The sequence below is a fragment of the Pelmatolapia mariae genome, linkage group LG15 (genome assembly GCF_036321145.2).
Source record: "Pelmatolapia mariae isolate MD_Pm_ZW linkage group LG15, Pm_UMD_F_2, whole genome shotgun sequence".
Lineage (NCBI taxonomy): Eukaryota > Metazoa > Chordata > Actinopteri > Cichliformes > Cichlidae > Pelmatolapia > Pelmatolapia mariae.
In genome coordinates, this window is record NC_086240.1 from 29,108,753 (window position 1) to 29,134,245 (window position 25,493).

General features: G+C 40.2%; 1 protein-coding gene across 1 annotated transcript in view; it reads right to left on the minus strand.

Moving 5' to 3' along the window:
- Positions 1-215: 215 nt before the first annotated feature.
- The window catches only part of tnfrsf21 (tumor necrosis factor receptor superfamily, member 21), an 89,529-nt gene continuing 64,251 nt past the window's right edge, over positions 216-25,493 (minus strand). Inside the window, exons 5-6 of the mRNA XM_063495334.1 lie at positions 8,816-9,068; positions 216-4,151 (exon numbers count right to left, since the gene is read on the minus strand). Coding sequence (XP_063351404.1) covers positions 3,922-4,151; positions 8,816-9,068 — 483 coding nt within the window. The 3' untranslated portion in view covers positions 216-3,921. The remainder of the gene's footprint in view (positions 4,152-8,815; positions 9,069-25,493) is intronic.

The following is a 25,493-nucleotide window of genomic DNA, read 5'->3' on the forward strand; positions in this document are numbered from 1 at the left end:
GGGCGTGTTGAATTCTATAAGATAAAGCCATAAATGCGTGTGTCTGAGTCTTCTATCAAAAGTTACAGCTATCTTTATGAAGTTGTAGAAAAACGCTTTATTTCGCCAATACAGTTACATTCATTTGAATGGAGTTCTCGCACGGAACAAAGTATAGGTTTTCAGTTTGTGAATATCTCAATAATCTTAGCTCAAACATCAACATCAATAGTTACAGCTATCTTTATGAAGTTGTACAGAAACGGTTTACAGTAGTCCCTCGCCACGCCGTTCACCTTTGGTGGTCTCACTGTTTCGCGACCTTTTTTTTGGTGAATTTTGCATGCTTTTTATTTTTTTCTTACAGAGCATTGTGTTCTGCATTCTAATTTGCTGTAGGCCATTGTCAGTCAATCTCATGCTGTGTTTCCTGTACAGTACAAAATGCGCTCAGCTTGATACATTTATATAAATCTTTTATTGTTAGCAGAGTGACTCTGAAGTGCTGTACTGTATGTTTCTAAGTTTTCTTCCCGACAAACACAACAATGTTGACAATACCTTTTGCACCGTCAAAGGCACCTGCGGGTGCCTTTGGTTTTATTCTATAATACTGGACCTTTTTTTCTATGAAGATTCTATGACGCTCAGACAAGGAGGAGACAGAAGTGTCGTTTGGTCTTTCTTCCCCGAGTTGCCAGGGAGCACAGCTGGCTTTATTAGAATGCTTCTTTTTACAAAGAACAGGCAAAAAACCCTCCGGTGTAGCATTAGCATTCACCAATGGCGCTCTGTCCACCTGGAAAACACACGGTCGCAGAGAGAGAGTGTCGCATTGTAACCATGGCAACGTAACACTGCCACCTAGAACAACAGAACATAGCTGTCAAACCCCAAACAGCCCTGACCCGCTACAGTTTGAACTTTGAGAGTGTTTAAACAAGAGAGAAAAGTGTGAAAATGTTAATACCTCTCTGAGATAAATATATAAAGTGTGTAGTGAGGGGTTTTACAGCCTTAAAACATCTATAATAATTGTAAAAAATGAAGTTGGCTAATTTGCGGACTTGGAACGTAACTCCCGCGATAAACAAAGGACCACTGTATTTCGCCCAGACAATGCTATTCTTACTGTTACATGCATTTGAATGGCATTCTCGCCCGAAACAGAGTATAGTTTTCCATTTTGTGAATAACTTGAAAGTCTTAGATCCAACATCTGCAAAACCTGTTTGCACAACATGGTGATGTTGAATTCTGTAAGATTCAGCCATTAATATGCTTGTCTGAGTCTTCTTTCAATACTTACTGCTATCTTTATGAAGTTGTACCAGAACGCTTTATTTCATCCAGACGAGGCGATTCCTACTAATACATGTATTTGAATGGCGTTCTCGCCCAAAACAGAGTATAGTTTTTCATTTTCGCTTTCAGTTTGCCAACTACCTTAGAAGAAAGTATGTAGCAAAGCAAAGTAAGTGTTAGAATAAATTCTTAATTTATGCACACCAGTAACACCCCACAAGAACTGCGGTTTATGAGATGCTCTGAGATGCTAGTTGGGCGCTAGTCTTAATCAAGTCTCAATCAAACTCAATCAAGTCCTTATGCTTGTCCATTTTTTCGGCTGTTAACTTTTAACTTTGAGGACAAAATGTTCACTTGCGCCATGATACATACCATCCACTAGTACGTCATTATGTAGAGATGACCAGTTATTCACTTCACCTGTCAGTGGTCATAACGTTATGCTTGATGCCCAACAGTGTTATTTAAAGTTTTCTTTAAAAACCCTTTTTCTAAACTAGTGAAACAACCTTTACCCAGAACAGTTTAAGCCGTCATAACTTATAATGTTGTACTCATACTGTTAATGTTCCACTTTAAGCAGCAGTCCTGCAATATAATGTAAACACTGAAATTTACACAACACCTAGTCATTTAAATGGACACAATTACACGTAAATTTATGACAAATCTTTTAGCTTTAATTCGTGGATTTTAAGCGGTTACGTAGTAATAAACTTACTGGTTACATGTGTGAAATTTGATGATCAGCCACTCAATCTGCATGTGCATCAGAAAATAAAAAGCTCACATCGTACAGTTATCTAGGGTAAGGGCAATGGGCACGACTAGGATTTGGGTTTGATTAACATGCACCACTTACAATGTTTTACAGTACCTATTTGCAGCACATGTATGGCAAAGCTTTTAAAAATGTATTCAAATTAATTTATAAAATAAAATCCAGTAGTTTCTGCAAATATGTCAATTTAGCATGTGAATAAAATAAAACCAAGCCATAGCCTTGCATCACCAGTGATCTGGTGGATGTTCAGATGTTGAGAAAGCTCACAGAGTCCTGGAACACAACCTTAACTCTTTTTCATTCAGTCAGTATTTTTCATCTTTACCCTGGATTCGCATATCTCTGCCCTTGTGATGCCAGCCAGTGAGAGATCAGGCGTGCACCAAATGTTGATGTGTTTTGTTGAGTGGAACGTTGAGGGAACAGAAATTGCATTTTTTTCTGTTACATCATGTAAAAGAGCCAACTAGACAGACTTCAAGTAGATTATGGAGTATGTATACATTACATCCTGGTGAGGTGGTCTCGTACCACTAAGTGGGAGCACATCTGTCTGAATGCCGGTGAAAGAAAAATGGAAACATTGTGACAGAAATATAATAACCAATAAAATCAAATGTTAGTTATAAAACATTAAAGACAAATAAAGTACAACATCTCTCTCTTAATGGAAAATAGGATTAGTGCATCATTATGACATTTTCTCATCAACTAAATGGTACAGGTAGCAAAATACTACCGCATGAAAAAGAAAAAAAATCTGTTGTATTTTATCATTTTTACTCTAGCACTGAAACACTCAGGCAACCATGTCTGATTGAAAACCACGCTGACATTAAGCTCCAGAATGTATCAAGAACACTTTATCAACACTACATTTGTTGAGGCAACCAGGGGTAGCTAGTTGAGGTCTGCATGAGTGTACTAGTCCAAGTATTTCTCCTGCCCATGAATTCAAAGGTGGCTGAACCTTTTCAGACATGGTTTCAGTACCAGAGAAGCAGACTGCGGCCAGTCAACGCAGTTAAGCTTCCCGTTTAGTTCAGCTTTTTTTTTTTTTCTCAAAAAGAGTTTTTGCAGAACCATATATCAGAACATTAGACAAAGTTTAGAAGGTCTTTTTTGAGCTATGGTTTTGGTTGCAGAAAAGCAGGACAACCATCTAAGTAATGCTGCTCCCTGCTGGTGGTTACAGTAAGAGGGAGGGAGGAACAAAGCTTTGGAAAGTTCAGGCACATGACTTACAGTTAAACCTACACCTGGGCAAAAATATTCTTTACAAGAACCCTAAAACTAAAGAATAATACCAGCATCATTTGAAGTTATAGCTTATTTACCTTTACCATGTTCATTGTTAAATGTAGCGTGTAACACTTGATCCATGTTAAAGGCATGAGAAGCCTGAACAACAGGCACAAACTACAAAAACCCCCCACCAGTTTTATTCTTTAGACATGAAGGCATGAAGACCGTTTCAGATAAAGAAAGTGCTACGTGTGATTTTCTATGGAGTCCATTTACGTCTACGCTACTTTTCAACCCAGTATTCCTCCAAATTAGGAGGCTGTTGAGCCATTCTCTCTGTTATATTGAGTTCATCGTGGTATAGGCTGGGTTGTTTTAAAGGAGTACTTGTGTGAGAAGAACAAGAAAAGGAATAAAGTAAAGATTTTAAAGAGTCACTGGAGGTAGCAGACACAGACCATGTTCAAATGAAGTGGCATGATGACAGCTTTTTAGATGAAATGCCACCCAAGACTTAACTTGAACACAACATTGTATTCATCCCTCGTACTTCTTTTTATTCTTGTGCCAACTCCAGTCTGTGCTGTTTCCTGATCTTTCCTCTGCTACAAGAGGTCAGGGAGATGGCTGTACACAGAGTCCAGCAGCTTCTGGCTGGCCTCCTGACTCTTCACTCCTGCAATCTCAAAGAGCCTGTCCAGTTTGTCCTCAGCGGCTGGGATCTGTTCGATGATATGCAACTCCTCTGGGTTCAGGATGTGCAGCATGTCGTCAAAGATGGGCTGCAGGTCACATGGGTCCAGACGCACCTGCCGGAGCACTGTGTCTTTCTTCTCTGAAAGACCAAAAAGAGACAAAGATTACCCTAAGCAATGTTCCCTCTAATTTTTCATGTGTCTGAGCGAACACACAAACTCCCTGAGCGATCCCTTGGACCACTGTGAGCAACAGCAGACGTGTGCACTGTGGTCACGCCAGCATCGAATCCATCCAAGTTACATGGTTTATTAAAATAATCAAATTACAGCATTTACATTTATGTTAGACTACTTTTAATTAACTGATTTAGCCCACTTACAATGAAAATTAAAAAACAATCTTGTTCATGACCTGTTTAGTATGTTAACACTATTGGAAGTAAAAATAACTTGAACTCCAATTTTGAAAACACAACTTTCTTTCTTTTTTCTTTTTTTTTCTTTTTTTTTTTTAAATAAAGCTCTGACTTGTATTATGAGTATGAGTCTGTGGTCTGGGAGAGAGTCCTGTAACTCTCTGTCTGCAAAATACAGTATATAATGACCAATGTTGGGCAATTAATTATAAAGTTACTTCTTCAAAAAAGTGACTGAGTTATGCAAACAACAAAGTTTTTTGCAGCTGTTTACCTAAAAATGCAGCCAAGGCGGTTTTTTAAATAAGCATTTCAAACTATTTACAGAACTATCAGGTGTTCTGCATCAAATTTGATGCCACACAAATTATTTGTGGCACTCCAAAAATTAATTTCTGTCCACTATGAGATCAAGGAGAACAACAGCCTGATACCTGCAGGCCTGACAACAGGAGATGTATCACTCCTGTAACACCTGTAACATTCAGCAGTCGCCTCATTGTTCTGACACACACAACAAAACTATTTTTTTTTTTTTTTTTTTTAAACCTGTCCCGTTTGGTTCTTTTGCCATCAGAATTATTGTCTAAAGGCGAAGAAAGATGCCCAACGGATTTACTTTACCAAATGGACCATCCCAGCCTTGCCGTAATGGTCCATTTGATTTACCTTTTATTGTTTATTTTATTTTATTTTATTTTTTTACTTGCTAGATACGGGACAGGGGAAAAGAAAAGGGAGAAAGAAAGAGGGGGGAAAAAACAAAACAAACAAACAAAAAAAAAACAGCGGAGAAGAGGGACGGGGATAAAGGGCAAAAAACAAAAACCAACAAAATAAGCAGACAAAAAATACATATATCAATCACCTGGATCACCTGTTGAGAAAGAAAAAAGAAAACAAGCAGAAGAAAACGAGAGTAATAGAATAAACAACATCACAATGATATATGGGAATATAACACTAAATACTTAATATTAAACATTATTGTGCAGCACGTAAGATCGACAGCGCACAGTGTGCTTTGAGGTAGGAGCCAAAAAGGGTGTAGTTTGTGTCTGTGAGCACCCGTGTGTACACCTGTGAGCATGAGCGCGCTTGTATTTAAAAGGTTCCTTAATGTAATGATCTGCTAGAGGGTGTGGGGGGCCACAGTCCCATCCTCCAGGGCATGAAGCAGGTATGGAGGAGATCAAAACTCCAGACATCCAGAGGCCCCCAGAACACAAGAGACCAAGGAAGACCAACAGAGGGGCAGCCGCGCCACTGTCCCAGAAAGAGCTGAGGAGAGTCCCAGATGAGGGATCACTCAGCAGCCGCGGAGCAGAAGCCAGGGGGGGTTGCAGTGACGTGCCCGTGAGCTCCGCCGGCAGCCAGCTGTGCCTGAGTGACCGAGCCCCAGGCCGAGAGGCCGAGGGCACCCCACCCCCGAAGTGGCCCGAGCGAGCCCCAGGTTCCAGGCCCGATAAGCAGCCACCAAGGAGTGAGCCGGTGTGTACCCGGACGCCCACCCCCGGACACAAAGAAGATAGGCCTCCAAACCTTGGAGGGCCTGAGATGTCCCCAGAGAGGTGGCGTCTGATACCCAACCTGACATATAGACACAGACATACAGGCACACTCAAATACAAACATCCATTCCCACCCTCATGCTCTCATAGGCAATTACTCCACACTCAACCAACGTGGAGACAGACATAAAGAGACGCTGTACACACAATCACACTCCCCAAGTGTACTCTAAGAACCGGGTCTAGGTACCCTTGCCCCTGGAGGGGGAAACTGCACCCAGACCCAGGTGGTGTTACCCTTTTCCCTGCAGTGGGGAGAAGCAGACTGCCCCGACTCCGCAGCAGCAGGGAGGCCCCACACCCCAGACCCCAGTCGGACGGCCAACTCCTCCTCCTAGCCCCCCCGCTCCAGCAGGCCGCAGAGACCGGGGGTGTGAGAAGACTCCAAACCTCCCTCTACCCGCTCATATGTAGTGTTGATGTATATGTGTTCTAAGGTGCAATTAAAACCCAGGAGGGCATGGAGCTACCTGCCAGAGAGCAGCAGGTAAGCGCATAGCCCCTCCTGATAGCCCTCAATGTCTACGTGTATTTAAAATTGAGAGGTGGGCAACGACGCCAGGGGTGAGGTGTACACCCTGATGGTAATTTGGAGTCCGTGTTGTGAGCCCACCCCCAAGATCCTATATGTATGTGTTATGAGAGTGTGAGTAATGTGAATGTCTAAGTTGTGAGATAAAATTGAGGCAGTATTATATTTACCAATCCCAGAAGTAGGCGGAAAGGATATCAAAAAACATGTGACAAGTGACACCTTTGACCACATGAGAGCAATCAGCACTTACACATTGGTGTTTGAAATCGGTGTGAAATTGCTTCTATACATTGTATTCATTTCCTTTTATATTAATGATTTGTCTTTGAGACCAGAAACGCTGCCTCATGAGATTAAAACATGGGGTTAAACAGTGGACACACTTAATAATGTTGGGGAGCAGAGAAGCTGTGAGGATGTATTTAAACACTTTCTGCTCACAGTCATGTGAAGATATCGAAACACTACAGCTACACAAATGTAAGTAACAACAGTAATAACAACAACATAATAATAATAACAGTAATAAAAGTATCCACTAGGCAGTGCAATAACAACACAATGAATATGCTCAATTTCAAACTTGAATATGGTGTTATGGAGCATTTATTGAATCAGATGTGATGGCCAAACCCATGGCCACACTCTAAAGGCGGTAACTCGTGTATTTTCATTCCTTTGTTTGAACACAATAACACACTTTAGTTTCCAATAAGTTTATTGATTGGTTTGGATACATTTGTTCTATTTGTAAGCGCGCACATTTAGTTTATTTATGTAAGCATACCAGTTCATTACTTTGTTTGATTTCTGACTAACCTTTGTTTCTTTATTTGCTTCTTACCTGCCATCATCCCTAGGAGTTGCCAGACAAAAGATGGCTGCCAGGTTTTAGAGCCATTAAATACAAAGAGGGATAATTGGACCGCACCACCACTTCCTGCTGAAGGGGAGAATATGTGTTTTCTTTAATTTAAAAACAAAGTATTTGTATTTAATTAAATATTTGAGATTAGGTTTAATGTTTTTGATTTTCTTCTTTGGTGTTTAGTTTATTAACAAACCAGACTATACTGCATTGTTTGTTGTTTACAATTGCGTTTTATTTAGTTACCCCTCGTGTGTCATAGTGGTCTGATCAGCCATTATATGTGTGTCATTTCATGTCGAGGTCAGTTATGTTTGTTTGGGCAGTCATTTGGTTTGTTAAGTTTGCAGTTTTTGCCTGAGTTGAGTTTTGTTTATTTGACCTCTTTTATGAGCTGAACATTTATTACTTTTGTAAATATGATTTTTGGGGGTTAAATAAATGAAAACCATATTTTTCTAATAATTCCTGGGACTCCTCCTGTTTGTCAACTTGGTCCATCACATCAGACCAGAAATTTCTTCTTTGTCTTCATTTCAGGTTTCTAAGATTTAATATATTGACTGGCTGAGCATGCACCTACTGTATATTTAAGTCAAAAATTCATATATATGCATATTAAAATTCATATGAATATTTTCTGTTATTTTTCTTTATTTTTATTTCATAAGAAAGCTCTCGCATTTTGTTCAGGGTTGAGGCTTTAAAGGGCTAATTAGACTCAAAGTAAAAATATGTTGACTTACTTATTTACTGTATAGACTACTGTGTAGAGTCAAAAACAACTGTAATATATAACTCGTAGTGTCTACAAATGGTATAGATTCTAGAAGTGTGATGGTTTGCCCAGATTTGCCGATCCCAGCAAGTTCTGCCCACAATCAGATTTCTCATAAAACCTCATAATTCCATTCTGGGATCCCATATCAGCTCGAACTGGATGGAAGGCATACTAGACAAAAATTTGATGCTTATTGGCAAAACTACATTTTTTCAGTGAGGATCTGCTTGTTCACTGAAGGCGGGGTCAAAGCTGAGCTGATCAAGTGAAGTTTTTGACCATGCAAGATGACAGCAGACAGGTTCAGTAGGCAAAATACGACCCGAGATTTGTTTTGGTGAGACTGTTGTGGTCTGTGGGTGGTTTTCCTTTTTGTGATTACACACTGTCACATTACAAAGCGCCGGCAGGTCATGTGGGACCATCTATCCTTCTAGTTTAGTTGAATATGAAGTGCAAGTGGATGCTTCTGGAGGATGCACCAGCAAATGCACCGAGAAGTGCCACTAACCAAGGGAAGCTGGGAACTACAAAGGCGTCCCAGACCACCAAGCACCGCAAAAGCACCAAATGAATTGAGCCATCCTTGGAACTTAATTGGAATAGATCTGTTTGTGGTCATGTTCTCACCTTTGGTAATGAAGGAGCCATTCCTACTCAGGGCGGAGTCTTTGCTGGAGGTAGAGTCGCAGCGAAGAAGGGGCTCCGATTCATCAGGGAAGAAGCCTTTGGTGCGGTCCACTGGTGACTGAGCCAAACCCATGCCACTGACCTGGCCCATGCTACTGTTGCTGGCAATGCTAATAGGAGACTCTGTGGGCTTCTGGATTGGACTGTGTCTATTGCTTACATTCCCTGAGGTCATCAGCTGATTGACGTCAAACTGTAAATATGAAGGAGGAGTGGAAAGTGAGGAAAAGAAGAGGAAGATGATGAGAAGGGGAATTGAGAAGAGGAAAAAAAACATTTTAGGAGATTGGTGGAAATGGCTCTTAATGACAATATGATTGATGATATATGGCACATAGGTCCAGAAGATAATGACCTTTAGTTGAATCGCTGAAAGTGCAGAGACATATTATATTTATGTAAAGAAAATGTTAAGTTTGACATGCAGGCTTTTACAAAGAAGCTTTGAATGCACTTGCCGGAGAAACTCACGATAAGATGCAATGTGATAACACCACAAAGTTCCTGGCTACAGCTGACTCCCATTAACAAGATCTGAACATTTATTGGCTCAGAATGTCTGCTGCATGGTCATCAGTTGAACCTGTACCTCTCTTCATCTGAAGATGCCGCTAAGGAACATTTAGGTAATACAGAACTATATCTGCCCAGTTTGCACAATATAGATAATCAGAATGTAACCTCCAGCACTGCTATAAATTTGGGTATTAACATATATGTCAAATTAAATACTAGTGACGCTGGAAAGCTAGTGAAGTAATCTTCTGCTTCCTTTGTCACTAGCCACAGAGGTATTGTTAGGCTAATAAAGGGGAGATGTAGCTGTCAATGACTGGCAGAGAGAAAAGCAATCAGGAAGGAAAAGCACACTGAAAATGGACCTCCACCAAGAGAACATCTGACGCCATCCACAAAACAAGACTACTCATTAATATGGCTTGAATGCCTTGCAAAGAAAAAGCCATCATCCTAAGCTGAGTCATTGTAAGTGCTAATGCTACCCCCAAATTATGGACAAAGGCCAAAGTGACTTTTTTATGTGAATAGTTTTGGATGTTTATCAGTTAGAATGATCATTACATCATTTGTTCCTATGTTCCCTGGTTGCCAAAACTTGAGAAAGTACAATCTAGACTTCAGAGGGTTAATAATGTCCATACTACCATCTTAGCTGGCCTGGGAGTGATTTTCCATCTTTCTCCTTCTGTCTTCTTCTTCTCATGTTTCTCCCTATAGTTGCACCACTTCTCTTCCCCTCAACCCTTCTTCTCTCTCTCTCTCTCTGTCTTTAGTACGGCAGTAGACCTGTGGTTTGAACCAGTACCAACTGGTTTTTGGGATGAGATCATGAGAGTACTTGTTGTTTTTCACAGCCCAGGCAGGCCTAAAGGTCACAGGTCATTTTACTCACCACACACACTGGAAATGGAACGGTCTGAAAACTAGACGGGACAACAATAACACAAACTGAATTAAAGTGCTTTAAACTCAGCTTCTTTCTTCTTTGTTTTTTTTCTCCATTCCATAATGTCTGGGCCGATGCGCTGCAGCATGACACATGACGTTAACGAAACAAATGCGCTCTGTTTGTCTAACAAAGGCAAGTTTACTTAAAGTATATGCACAGACGCACATATGCACACAGTCACAAAGACACACTGGCTTTCACACAAGAGCACTAGAGCAGAACAGTTTGATGGGGCAGATGGAGCGAGACACAGATCCTCACAGGATGCAGCATCAAGGTAAAAGGAAGTCACCTCAGTGTAATAGCAGATCTTATTCTGGCTGCTGAATGTGCCAATTCCATGCAGTTTAACCCTCTGAGCTCTATCCTGGTCATTTGTGGCCACTTTGCTTTTCGCTTTTCAACCATTTTTGTTCTGTTAATGCAAATGGAATGAAACTTCCCAAAGGTGTGTATTTCTTTCAGATTTTTTAATTTTCAACATCAGCTCCTTAATAATGTCAATAATATACACTATACACTAAATTGTTCCTCTTGGCTCTATCGTGGCCATTTGTGGCCAATTGAAACCTATTATAACCACCTTTTTTGATTCCTTGTTACTGACAGTACTATATCATGCGATTTAGGTAAAATTGCTTTCATTCTAAACTCAATACATGAAAATTGTAGTTTTTAATGTTTTTTACCAAATTACATTATTTACCCATTTTTGGCCAAGCAAGCAATTTCATGTAATATTCTGAGTTTCTAGTAGCGGCCTTTGATGGCCTACCACACTCCAATGGACCAAAATAATGAAACAATTTTGACATAGGTTTGATCTTAAGGATCTAATAGTTTGTGTTTGTGCATGACATTGCAGTACAAACATGTATTTGCAAGATAGACTGGAATAAATTCAAACATTACATAGGCTGCAGTGAATTTCTGTGGATGCAGGATATTGAGCTTTGAGGATCCCAGTCAAACTTAGCTTTGAAGCACATGTTAAAAGCACTTTTACTCTTGTATTTTTCATCAAAAGATACCATACCCAAAATATCAACTCTAGAAACAAAAACAAAAACAAAAAAAACCCCAATCACAAGACATTTTGCAGAGTTCAAACCTGCAGCTGCAGCTGGAGCGCAAACAACAACAAACACTATTTGTAAACGTGTCCTGGAGTTTATGCAGGTGCAGACAGAGCTACTGCTGTAAGTAAGCCTAACAGCTTCCAGATCATTTATTCTGGCAATATGGCAATTAGAGCATCACTGCTTCAAGCACTGCCTATATGATCTGGTCAGAGAGCAAGGACAGCAAGCAGTCCTCTGCTCTTGAAGAAAAGACATCTGCCCAAGATGAAGAAACCTCCTCTCCAGAAGATGAGGGGACAATCTTCAAAGAGGCTGACTGCATCACCACTGATGTTGAGTTCTAGCCAGTGCCCGAATCCTCTTCTTTGGGGGAGGATTGGGGTTGGGGGGCATGGAGGTGGAGCCCCCCCCCCAAAAGAACATAGGAGCATTTTCTGAGACCGAGGAGCCGGCGACTCAGTGGATCCGCCATGAAAGGAAAACCATGTGGGTCCCACTACTGAAGAGAGACTGCACCACAATCCAGTACCCACTGGTATCACACTAGGGGTCACCCTGTATGCAGTTTCCTGCATTAGCAGCCTGAGATCTACTTTTGACTTTTTTATAACAAATGAGATCTTTTAGCTGCTGTGCACCCTTACAAACCTGCATGGGGAGGCCAAGGTGTGAGGATTGGAGGATTATAGATGAAGTGGAGATAAAACCTACATCAGAATAAAGCAATACATAGCATGTTGGATGAAAACACTGGAAGTTCTCAGGAAGTAAAAAAGGCATGGGGTTCAGACTCCAACTGACGGAGGAGCTCCGAGGACAACGTCTTTCCTTCGGTCACATTGGCAGAGGAACTCCTCAGATGAAAACCAGCACAGGGGAAACAACCCAGAGCTTCCTCCTCTGCTCCTCCAGTTGCAACAGAGGAAGATTTTGTTGTCTGTCTTTGGCTTCACCAAAACTACCACAGCAATATCCCACATGCCAAAGCAACGGAGGAATATGCTTCTTTTGACAGCAACACACAAGGAACCAGCAGTCGGTGATGGGGAATAAAGGATGTGTGAAAGGAACGGAACAGCAGCCCCTTGAACCAGGTGTAGAAAGTGTGCCTACAAAAACCACTCTAATGTGGTTAGTACATCTTGCTGCTAATGAGGATGCACACAGAAGCACACAGATACTGGAATATAAATTTTTATCATTTTATTGGTGATTGCAGGGATTATTTGGTCATTAAATTGCCTTTCTGGCCACTAACACACCATGTGTGACATTGCTTTTGGCCATTCATTCATTCACCCCCCCCCCCCCCCCCCCCCAAAAAAAAATAATATAATAAATAAATAAATAAAGTAAAAATAAATCATTGTAACAGTTACTGTTACTGACCTGCAATGATGATAAAAAACATATTAGGTTTCACCATTTATATGCTAAAAGATGTGAACTTTATTACTATTTTTACTATAATAATACATAATCTGACTGGTATTCAAAGGGTATAATATCAGAATTTGAATTATATTTTGGTTTTTATGACTAGAAGCGGTGCTAATTTAAAAAATCAAGTCAATGAAAGTAGAAAAATTTTTAATATATATGAATTTTATAGCATTTTGTAAATGTAAACAGGGGGTGGCCATTTTTGGCCACGAACAAGCTAAGAGGGATTTTTTTTGTTTTTCTCTCACTGCACAAAAAAACAAAGATGCATAAAACTCATTGATACTTTTAATTATTGCTATGCATCTAACCTCCATCATGGTTAGAAAATAAATTAGTTTGCATGTATTATTTAGAAAAAAAAATGGGGATTTTATGCTTTTATCCCTATGTAAATCATTAAAATTATGTGATTTAACTGGTATTTAAAGGGTTAAATTTCAGAATTTTAATGAAATTTTGATTTTCATGAACAGCCCTGATGCTAATCTAAAAAATCATGTAAAAAAAACTGGACATTTTTTTTAATATATATGAATTTTATAGCATTTTGTAAATGTAAACAAGGGGTGGCCATTTTTGGCCACGAACAAGCTGAGAGGGAGTTTTTTGGTTTTTCTGCCACTGCAGAAAAAAACAATGTTGCATAAATGCCATTGATGCTGTTAATTATTGCTATGCATCTAACCTTCATCATGGTTAGCAAATAAATCAGATGGCATGTATTATTTAGAAAAAAAACTGGGATTTTATGATTTTCTCTATTTATGAGTTGTTATCATTATGTGCTCTAACTGGTATTTAAAGGGTTAAATTTCAGAATTTTAATGAAATTTTGATTTTCATGAACAGCCCTGATGCTAATCTAAAAAATCATGTAAAAAAAACTGGACATTTTTTTTAATATATATGAATTTTATAACATTTTGTAAATGCAAACAAGGGGTGGCCATTTTTGGCCACGAACAAGCTGAGAGGGAGTTTTTATGTTTTTGCTCTCTCTGCACTAAAATAACAATGCATTATAATCAGTGTTGATGTGAATCAATTATATGCCCCAGACTCTACTATTAATAATACAAGAAATTTCAGTAGCAATGCAATTATATAAAATTGCGAGATTTGAGGTTGTCGTCCAGCTGGTGCAGTGGACAAACAAACTGGTGTTTAAAGGGTTAAAAAATAAAAAAGTAATAATTATTTTATATTTATGGAAAGAACTGAAGTGACAAATTTAGGCTACAAAAATAGCAGTTCAGTCAGGACTGCTATTGTCCAAACAAGATTATTTTCATTTGCAGTGACTTGGCAGTATGGCTCACTTCTGGGGTATCCCCATAGTTTGATCTGGGAAGCCAAAGGTAGAATAAGCAATAGCAACGTTTGTCCGTCAGACCATCCATCCATCCCAATCCAACTCAGGGTTGTGGCAAGAACCTATCGCAGCTGTCCGGATGAGAGGCGAAGTGAAACCAATCCTTCACAGAGCTATAGATTCATCAGTCAGACATCCATCAGCTTAAATACAAGGATTCAAGCTGAGCCTGCCAGATCTAATGCAACTTCCATCCATCCAATTAACAATCTCTTCAACTTCTACTAACCCAGACAAGTCATTCAACACTCTGTTTACCACATCTCAAAAACAGAATGAGACTCTAGCATCACAACCCACCATGCAGGGTACACCATGGACAGTCACATAGAGGCAGACAACCATTCATTTCAATGTTCACACAGACGGACAATTTATAATCGCTAATTAACCTAATTCCATGCATGACTTTGGGTTTCAGGAGAAAGCCGAAGCACCCGAAGAGAACCCACGCAGACAAAGGAAGAGTATGCAAACTCCAACTCCCCTAGTTAGGGCTCTTTTTTTCAGCATCTCTTTTTTGTCGCTGGGTGGAGTGAGAGCTGAATTTCATAACTGTATTTAAGCTGTATGTGCCCTAAAGCAGACAACGATCTTGGGCTGAACTTGGGAGGGGGATGAGGTGCTGACTACGACAGTCAGCACAACAAAAGGGCCTGCTAGGGACTGGGCTCGGACATACACTCCAGACATGCAGCGCACTTATACAAAACATACACATGAAAAATGAGACAGCTAGCCTCAGTTGGCAGACTTGGCAGACTGCATAAGCATGAAGGACACATACGCAGGAAATATTTGAAATTGATTAGATGAAAATGAAGATCACCCCCTTGTAATTACTCCCAAGACATATCAGCAAAGAACTGGGCTCTCTTAAAGATCTACTACTTCATGACATTTAAAGTGCAGTGGATAAGACTGATCCATGCATTACAGCATTCTTAATGTCAGATACACTCACAAACATATGCAAATAATCTCCCTGAGCTGCCTTTAAAAGAGTTAGTGCAGTTTCTGGGAAATTCATGTCCTTTTCCACAGAAAGTAATGGATGTGGTTTCCTTTTATTATCTATGGGGCTTTTTATGAAAGGGACTGAAAGGCATCTAATGGGACTTCAGTCATAAACACTCAATTAGGGCAGGGATTGTATTGTTGGGAATAAACAATTTTTCGGTGCCACAATAATGCTATCCTTTTTTATTAATAAGTGTTATAAAGTTATATAGTGTAGTATTAAGTGGACAGAGCCCTGAAAAATAAAGGCAAGAGACCATGTGTCCTTGGGGAATAGAAAGCTGCAGACTCTCATTCATGCTTGCCTGGGAAAATGTAGATAAGAGGGGACCATCTCTAGTGGAAAGTTACTGAGATACTGTTGTTTAGACTAGAATGAGGGAGCTTCTGTAATAAAACTGTTAGGGGCACACCACCATTTTGAGATCCGCGGCAACGTGTCATGCAGGACGCATCTCCCTTCTAGAAGTAATGTGAAAGAGAAATAAAGTGTTAAATGGTCTACTGAGCAGTGTTTTGTCTTCCATCGGATGCCTCTGAGGAATCAAAAGAACTTGGTGAAGTGTTGATATTAACAGTATTTAACCAGTGTTGGGCAAGTTACTTTGAAAAAGTAATTAATTATAGTTACTAGTTACTTCTTCAAAAAAGTAACTGAGTTAGTAACTGAGTTACAAGATTCTAAAAGTAATTAATTACTTGGAAAGTAACTATTGCGTTACTTTAAAAATATGTTTAACCCTCTGGGGTCCAGGGTATAATTGGCCATTTTTAACTACTTTTGATTTTACCTCTACATTTCACCTTTAAAACCTATTTACTTTGCTTTGTTTGGTATCATGCTTTTCAGCACAACCTCGCATGTCTGAATTTATGCTTATGTTTTCATTTTGATATACTGTATTAACAAAATTGATCTAAAATACGACAAAAAACATAAAATCTGAGTAGAAAAAGTTATATTTCTTACTGTAACCACCACAAACATGTTTACTGAATCATATTTCATAACTTTAAATGCAAATATAAATTGTCAATTTTAAAATCATATGCACAAGTTTTGCAAACAACAAAGTTATTTGCAGCCATTTACCTTTTACCCCTTTTTTTAAATAACCATTTCAAACTATTTACAGAACAATCAGGTGTTTTGCTTTCATTAAGATGCCACACAAATTATTTGTGCCACTCCAAAAAAAAAACCCCAATTTCGGTCCACTATAAAGGAGAACATCACAGCCTGATACCTGCAGGTCTGACAGCAGCAGGTGTATCAGTGCTCCTCCTTTGATTCAGCAGTCACCTCATTGTTCTGACACACAACACAAAACTATCCACAACACTACACACTAACTACACACTCTCTCTCTTTTTCTGCTGTCTTTCTTTCTTTCTCTCTCTCTCGCCGTCACTCCTAAAACTTACCGCTCTTCCTAAACAACCAAATGTCATGTTGCCATATCATTTTTTGATTGGTCGACATGGTGCATTTTTCCACCAACACGAAAGGGCTGTTTTTTGTCTTTTTTTGGTCATAAGCAGAGAGTTCTTGCTAGCGCTGTCCTTAGACAGTAAACATGACGAAACTATTCATGACTCTGGTTTTACGTGGCCTATCAACACAATTAAAAACTGGTATATATCACCTTGTTGCTTTGTCTTTAAGTGGTCATGTGATTGGCTTACCACGACTACTTTATTCTTCCTCAGTCAAACAGCAGCACTCATGCGATTGTTTTGCCCCCTTAGCTCCAGGTGTTGTGCCAAAAAGTGATCGTATGCCAGAAAGTGATTGCCGTCCGCGGGAGCGCGCTCAGCTGCTTAAAGCTGTAACGCCCAGATTACTTACAGCTACCTCCGTGCAACTGATATAAGGTGCAGTAAGCTGAAGACAACTTAAACCGTCTGTTTGTTGAAAAATAGTAACGCGGCCGCACCACATTTTCCTGTTAGTAACGGTAACGGCGTTGTAACGATAGAAATAGTAATTAGTTAGATTACTCGTTACTGAAAAAAGTAACACCGTTAGTAACGCCGTTACTTGTAACGCCGTTACTTGTAACGCCGTTATTCCGATCACTGTATTTAACTGTGCCTCACTGTGGCAGGAAGGGTAAAAAAAACATTGTAGTTTTTCGTATATACACTTCACACAGAAGAAGAGGAAGAAAGCTAAGAGGTCGAAAGGACTCCAGACAAACAGATGGAGGATTCTGTTTGTCTACACATATGAACCACAGAAAATCCATCCATCCATCCATTTGCTTCCGCTTATCTGGGTCCAGGTCGCGGGGCCAGCAGCCCAAGCAGAGAAGCCCAGACCTCCCTCTCCCCAGCCACCTCCTCCAGCTTGTCCAGGGGAACACCAAGGCGTTCCCAGGCCAGCCGAGAGATATAATCTCTCCAGCGTGTCCTGGATCTGCCCCGGGGCCTCCTCCTGGTGGGACATGCCCGGAACACCTCACCCAGGAGGCATCCTTGTCAGATGCCCAAACCACCTCAACTGGCTCTTTTTGATGTGGAGGAGCAGCGGCTCTACTCTGCTCCCCTCCCGAATGGCTGATCTTCTCACCCTATCTCTATGAGGGAAGCCAGCTACCCTTCGGAGGAAGCTCATTTCCGCTGCGTGTATTTGCGATGTCGTTCTTTCTGTCACTACCCACAGCTCGTGACCATAGGTGAGGGTAGGGATGTAGAGCGACCGGTAAATTGAGAGCTTCGCTTTTACACTCAGCTCTCTATTCACCACAACAGACCGGTACAGCGTTCGCATCACTGCGGCCGCTGCACCAATCTGTCTGTCGATCTCCCGCTCCCGTCACTCGTGAACAAGACCCCGAGATTCTTAAACTCCTCCACTTGGGGCAGGAACTCGTCCCTGACCCAGAGTGGGCACTCCACCCTTTTCTGACTAAGGACCATCTAATCACTAAAATCTAATCACTGAAACCCAGAAACCATTTGTACAAAAAGCAAATATGAATAATCACATAAGAAGTTTATTCTTGAGTTTCTCACATGGTAGCGTACTCTTATATTCAATACCGTCCTTAAAAACATCCTTAAAAACATTACTTACATATGACATTTCCCCTCAACCTAACCAGTAGGCCCTGAATCATCTACATTAGGCCCTGAACACTCAGATAGGAACCTTTAAATGTCACGTCAGAGAAAGTACATAGTGAATGTTTAACACAAATATATACTTCAGATATATGCTATAGATATATATACATTTAATAATCTGTACGTTTTATTTCCCCCCTCTATTTTAACCAATCTTGGTTCACTGTATGGACAAAAGACCTGGACCACCAACACATCACACCTACAGGAGCTGCTTGGCCAGGCAATAAAGCGCCAGCCCAAGGGCGTAGATTTGGTTTTGGCATTGGTGGGGACGGATGATTCAACCACCGAACCCTGCCCTGTTTTTTTTTTCCTTTTTGTTTTTGCTTCTTAATAAAAAGAGGAGAAATATACTTGCCTACATATGTTATTCTACATGCTTTTAAACCATTTAAAATCACAATTCATAGTTTTATATGTGAATTATATAATGTTAAATTACTATTAAACAAATGACTAAGTATTTTAGGCTTTAGTTTACTTCAGCCATATTCCATATAAATCAGGTATCATACAAAAATAAAAATAGCTTCAAATACAGTCATGACAATAAAAGAATATGACTTTAAGGACTTAACAAGATTACTTCAGTTATAGTACACCAACATCTGTTATATTTTGGCACTAAGGGAACACTGAATGACCTCGTGGTTTTTGTCCATAAAACTACTCATCTAAGAATACCACAAAGTAAAAGATCTCTCAGCAAAATTATGCAACATTTTAGGCACACGATTGCCCCGATCAAATCAGTGAGCTGGGATTTTTTATTCTAAACATGAACTACTGTTACAGCAACAGACGTGGACTACTGGTGCCCCACACAACAACTCAATGTCCACTATGTGAAGGAGCCAAACACATGCCTTCTCCTCTCGTTAACTGAGATAAACTGCTGGCATATTTGTTTTACATCTATACTGTCCAGTGTCTCCTGGTGAACATGGCATACAGCAACATTGTTTAATCTCATTTGAGTCATTGTTAACCTTAGCCATCTTTTTAGTCTTCTGAGAGCACTGAAGCTTCTTTCAGCCTCAGTACATGCGTTTTATCCTCAGATTAAAATTATTATTCTGTGCTTGATGTGCCTCACCTTTGGCCCTAGCTCTTCCCCTCTGACTGCACTAGGACATATTGCCACCTGATAAAATAACACATTGATTCGTGCCATATAAAAAGTGAGACATGTCAATTCAGATTCTTTGTCAAATATACACTAATGAATCAATTTACATCAGCCGCCTAACAACTGTCATGATAATAAATACTAGTTAATCTTAACCTTGTAATCGGAAGGTTGCCGGTTCGAGCCCCGGCTAGGACAGTCTCGGTCGTTGTGTCCTTGGGCAAGACACTTCACCCGTTGCCTACTGGTGGTGGTCAGAGGGCCCGGTGGCGCCAGTGTCCGGCAGCCTCGCCTCTGTCAGTGCGCCCCAGGGCAGCTGTGGCTACAATGTAGCTTGCCATCACCAGTGTGTGAATGTGTGTGTGAATGGGTGGATGACTGGGTGTATAAAGCGCTTTGGGGTCCTTAGGGACTAGTAAAGCGCTATACAAATACAGGCCATTTACCATTTTACCATTTAATCTATAGCACCAAAACATCAGTCAGTCACCTGTGACCTCGCCTCTTCACCTCTGTCCGAGCTACAACATGGCAGAGCTGCCTCTGTCACCTGATAAATAACAGTGAGACATTCCAAATACATGCAGTCACACATGTGCTTCAAATACAGTCATGAACCAACAAGAAATCCAATTTCACCTGTGATCTTGTATCACCGTTACTCTCTGAGCTTTGTGTTGGTTCTTCTGTCACCTGACAAATAGGACATACATGACAATACGAATAAAATGTGTAGCTGCTTCAGTGTTTCTGTCAATTTGTGCAGATCTTGACTCATCAGTAATGTTTGTAGGCTGAGTGCATTTTTAAAACAATTTGTGCAAACTGCACTACAAGGTGGAATATTTGCAAAATCATGACTACCTCATGATATTTTGTCTCAAAAATTAACCCTATGAATATGTCAGTACCATTAGGATGAAATTATTGTGTCACCAACATTTTAATGTTAGACATATAATTTTAACAGCCTCTGTAAACTAATATCCTGGCTTGCTCGAGGCTGCCGTTTTCTCTGACAGTTTCAATCAAAATTAGAAATGCTACTCTGAGACTGAGATAACTAATAGTGCTGCATGTTGTGCAGTTAGTTTCCAAAACACTTTATTTATGGTTACATACAATTTTATGAGTTAATTTGGCTTTAAGTGACTTACAGGTTTCTTTGAAAAATACTTATATCCAGGTTCTTCCTTTTTGCTGCCATCCTCCTCTCCTCCTCGCAGCGAAGGCTTGCCGCTGCTAAAACTAAACAGAGCTCCCTGAAAGGCACAGCCAATCACATTGGCCATATTTGTCACATGAGGTAGGACTCCAGTAGAGAACGTAATTTAACTCTTTCTGCACCGCTGGGTGAATGAGACGTTGACAGATGGGTTTTTTTTTTTCTTTTTTTCTTTCTATCGGTTTTGCTTTTCTTTACTCGAAGAGATCAAATTATTGGTGGGGACAATTCAATAATCGCTGAATATTGGTGGGGACATGTCCCTTTCGTCCATGCCAAATCTGCGCCCTTGCGCCAGCCTCCCAATAACAAAGGAGGTTTGTAAATGTGCAGTTATGGAGTCAGCGAAGTAACTTTTATCCACTATGGGCCTCAGCACTCTGAGACTCCGTCTGTAGCTTCACGAGTTTGTGTGGTTCCTAAATATTTCCACTTTGTGATAACGCTACTTAAAACTGATTGTTGAATGCTGTGTAATCTTGTTGCAGTGACACCCTATTACCGTACCATCCTCGCATTTAGTCTTTAAAATGACCTGGTTTTTTTTTTACAATGGGACTGAATCCAAAGATTATCATATCGTGTATGTCATGATCCTCAGATGATGAATACTGCTGACTTCGGTGATTGCTTCTATTATTTGCTATTGGGCAACCAGAGGAAGACCTTTTGCGAAAGTGAAATATATAGTGTCAACAGGTCAAAATTTCAATATGGCTGGTGCCAGTTTAGCTCAGTGCATTGAGTGGGCAACCACATGCTGTAGGCTGAGAGCTACTGACCCAGGTCAGAGTCCAACCCAATGGCTAGTTTACGTACCTGTACTTGGGAGTTTCCTTGTCAGACTTGGTCCAAGAATAATAATGATTTTTTATTGTAATATTCAACTCTATAAGAGTGGACTGACTTAAATTTGAGACTTTTCTGACTTCCTGTTCTGACAATTTGGACTCTGTTTTGATAAACAGGAAAGACAGAAGAGCAAAAATAATTCTCTTCTTTCTCCTTCGCTGAGACCTTCTGGTTTTCATCTCTCCCTGAATACAGCAGCTGCTTGACACGATGCATTCATTACCCACTGACAGGAGACTTATCGAAATGAAACAGCATGGCAACTCTTTAATTAGTTTTTTGCACACAGTGATGGCAGGGAAACAAAAGCAGGCAGCCACATCAGTAAGCCCATAAAACATGAATTTGACACATGAAAAAACATATTTTTGGACTTTACTAAATTGAACTTGAGTTAAAGAAAAGACATCAACTTTGTGCTAATATGTTAATGCAGCACTTAAGGTGGAAATATGTGACTTGTGGAATCCTCTGTGAGTCTCACTTTAGTATATATAGTATATATAACTACCCAAGATTTTATTTTGGAAATTGGCTCTTTGTATGGCAAACTCACATTCTGAGAGGATGCTCATAGTAAGGAGGAAAAAAACGTATGAGAGCAAAGGAGAAGGGAATCAACTCTCATGCAGCACTGGAGATAAAAAAGAAAGATCCATCAGACTGCTAATGCTCAGTTTTTCCACTGCGAACACCATCAATACTAAGATGATCCAGCATCCAATGTCATGCATTTCTGTTATGTAACAAAAGCACTGATATGCTTCCCATAAGTGAATAACACTGACCTAATGGGAAATGGGTGAGAACATACAGTACAGCGCCTGACTGATCAGAACCTTCATAAAATCCCAGACATGTTCTCTTTAATGCATTTGTTTTCTACACGTCTTTTGCTTAAGGACATCACTGAAGTCCCAAAAACTCAAATTTCTTGATTGGCCACTTAAGGCTGGGTCTAAATGCTGATCAGTCCCTAAAGATTATAATGTTAGAATGCTCAACGTCAAAGCAGACATAAACATATTTTTAGCCTGGTGTTAAAACAAATTGCGTGATTTATTGAAACGTGCAAATATACATGGAATAACTGGACTGAAAGAAAACAGAATTTTCACCTTTCTGACAAATTTGATATTTAGCATTTGATATGATTATTCTTTGACAGTCTAAACCAGGGGTCCCCAATCCCAGTCCACAAGGGCCGGTGTCCCTGCAGGTTTTAGATGTGTCCTTGATCCATCACAGCTGATTTAAATGGATAAATTACCTTCTCAACATGTCTTGAAGTTCTCCAGAGGCCTGGTAATGAACTAATCATGTGATTCAGGTGTGTTGACCCAGGGTGAGATCTAAAACCTGCAGGGACACCAGCCCTCATGGACTGGGATTGGGGACCCCTGGTCTAAACTCTCATAGGCAGCTTTCTGTCTTTAAGCAGTCTTCAAGAATAGGTCCCTAAGGTTCTTCAAGGGCGTTCAAAGCTCTTTTTCAGATGTTGGCTGCCTTCTGTTTAGTTCTCTGTCAACATGATCCCACAGTGATTCATTAATGGTTATGTATGGGGTCTGGGGATGCTAATCCATGACTGATAGTGTTTTGACTGTGTGTTTTTCTGTCCAGGTCTGCTTTTACTGCACTGGCAGTGTGATTGAGATCATTGGCATGCTAAAAATTGAAGCCAGACACATTGCAGATTGTATTGTACTGTACTGTTTGATTTTTAATTCTATAAGAGAACTTAAAAACTTCAGAAAACCTAACAAATTTTAAGACAGACTGTTTTCATTATATTGTACTGTATTTTTCTCACGATAAGGCGAATTTATAATCCTTCAGTTTTCTCAAAAATCGACGATAATCTGGTGCACCTTATATATCAATTCTGGTTGTGTTTACTGACCTCGAACCGATTTTATGTGGTACACGGCACTCAACAATCTGCAAATGTTTTAGTACAACTTTGGTAAGCTACGAAGCCGCACCGCTTGATGGATGGTCAGAGCATTACGGCTACTGTAGTCAGGAGCCTCGCAGAGTAGTCTGGGTCCAAAACTCCGTTGTCTTCAGGTCCCAAAGTCAAACGAACACTGCAGCATCACTGAGAGTTAAAAACTGTCTAAATTCTTTCATCTTTAATAAAATGATCAACGTTGCTGCTTAACCAGGTGTAACAATTGAGTTTAACATCCAGACATCTATGAAAACAGAATTTATTAAATTTAATGGAGTTAGAAGTTAGCAGGAAGTTAGCTCGCTAGTTTCTCACCTAAACATAATATACCATGTTCTGACTAAGATATTTCAAAAAAAATTAAAGCGTACAGCTCTGCTATCACTTCCAGCATAAATGAAGACAGAAAACTAAACAACAGTGACTGTTTGTTGGGTCTGTGTTCCCACAAGCTAGTTCTAGAGACTTATTCATCATGAAAGAAAACAAGACAGTCAGCATCGATCGATTACTTGCGCAAGGGAGGCCTGTCTGTGTCCACCACGAAAATGACCCCAAATCCGGCCTCCTCTCACTGCCTTTTATTGAGAGACAGTTCACACAAAACACAGCAAAGCAACGCCCACATGGTTCTAAGGCATTGTATGTATATGTGTGAACTTCTGTATGTAAATAAGAATGTGTGTGTGTGTGTGTGTGTGTGTGTGTGTGTGTGTGTGTGTGTGTGTGTGTGTGTGTGTGTGTGTGTGTGAGACCTCCTGCTGGGCAGGAAGCTTACATCACAAAGACCTTCACAAGGATGTTGCCTGTAATAAAACACTACAGCCCCCCACCCAGAACCTCGAGAATTTAGGGAGGGGAGGACAGAAAGAATTCCTTTCCTCACACAGTTAAACAATGTAGATGGTAAGCTTAAAAATGACAAACATTTAACAATTCACTCTAACACTGTTGTTGTGTGATTCTTACTCTGAATCTGAATAAGTACGCGGGACCACTGTGTGCGGTAAGACTAACTCTTTACTCACAGAATCACCGACTCCCGGCATGCATTTCCAGTGCGTAACACGTAATTACACAATCGAACAATAAACACATACTGCCCATACATCAAATATACCAGGGGCAATTATGAATACACCACATCTCCCCTTTTAAACAAAAACAGAATATTTCTTTTCTCAGGACAGAACTTTTGACCGGACTACCTTTTGATTCTTTTTTTTTCTTTTTCAAAGCCATACAAGAACATCTGGCAAACAATCTGCATTATATTTTTAACCTTTTGTTTTTATTTCCTTTTTTTTTTTCAGTTTCTCTCTTCTTCTTCTTTTTTTTTTTTGACAACTCTTTTTGATTCATTTTACTGTGCTCTACAAAACCATAATAACACAGTTATATAACAACAACCTTTTTTTCCCTTACAGATCTAACTTTTTAGGTTTAACTATTGCCCTCCCTGACTTGGTTCTGGCAACGTCAGTGTTAACAGGTGTAGCAGGGATCACACTGGGTGTTTGAGGTTTCTGCAACACGGGCACATTAGCAGGTTCGTGCACTGGTGAACTTAAAGGAATCAAATGCATCAAATTACGCCTCACAGTCCCTTGTAGTAACTCTACTGTGTATGATCGAGGTGTAGAGTGATTCTGGATAACAGTGCCTGCAGTTTTGACATCAGTCACCCAAACTTGCTCTCCTGGGGACAGGCTGCATAAAGGTTTTGCGCGGTGGCGCCTGTTGAAGTTTGCCATGTCCATCATCCTTTTCTCCCTTTCCTTCTGAGCGAGCAGTGCGCCGTCCGGCAGTGTAGGCTCCAGCTGCGATGGAAGTATCGGCAGTGTGGTTTGCAGACGTCTGCCCATTAAAAGCTCTGCGGGGCTGTATCCGGACTGCAGAGGTGTAGCTCTATAGGCAAGAAGAGCTAGATAAGGATCG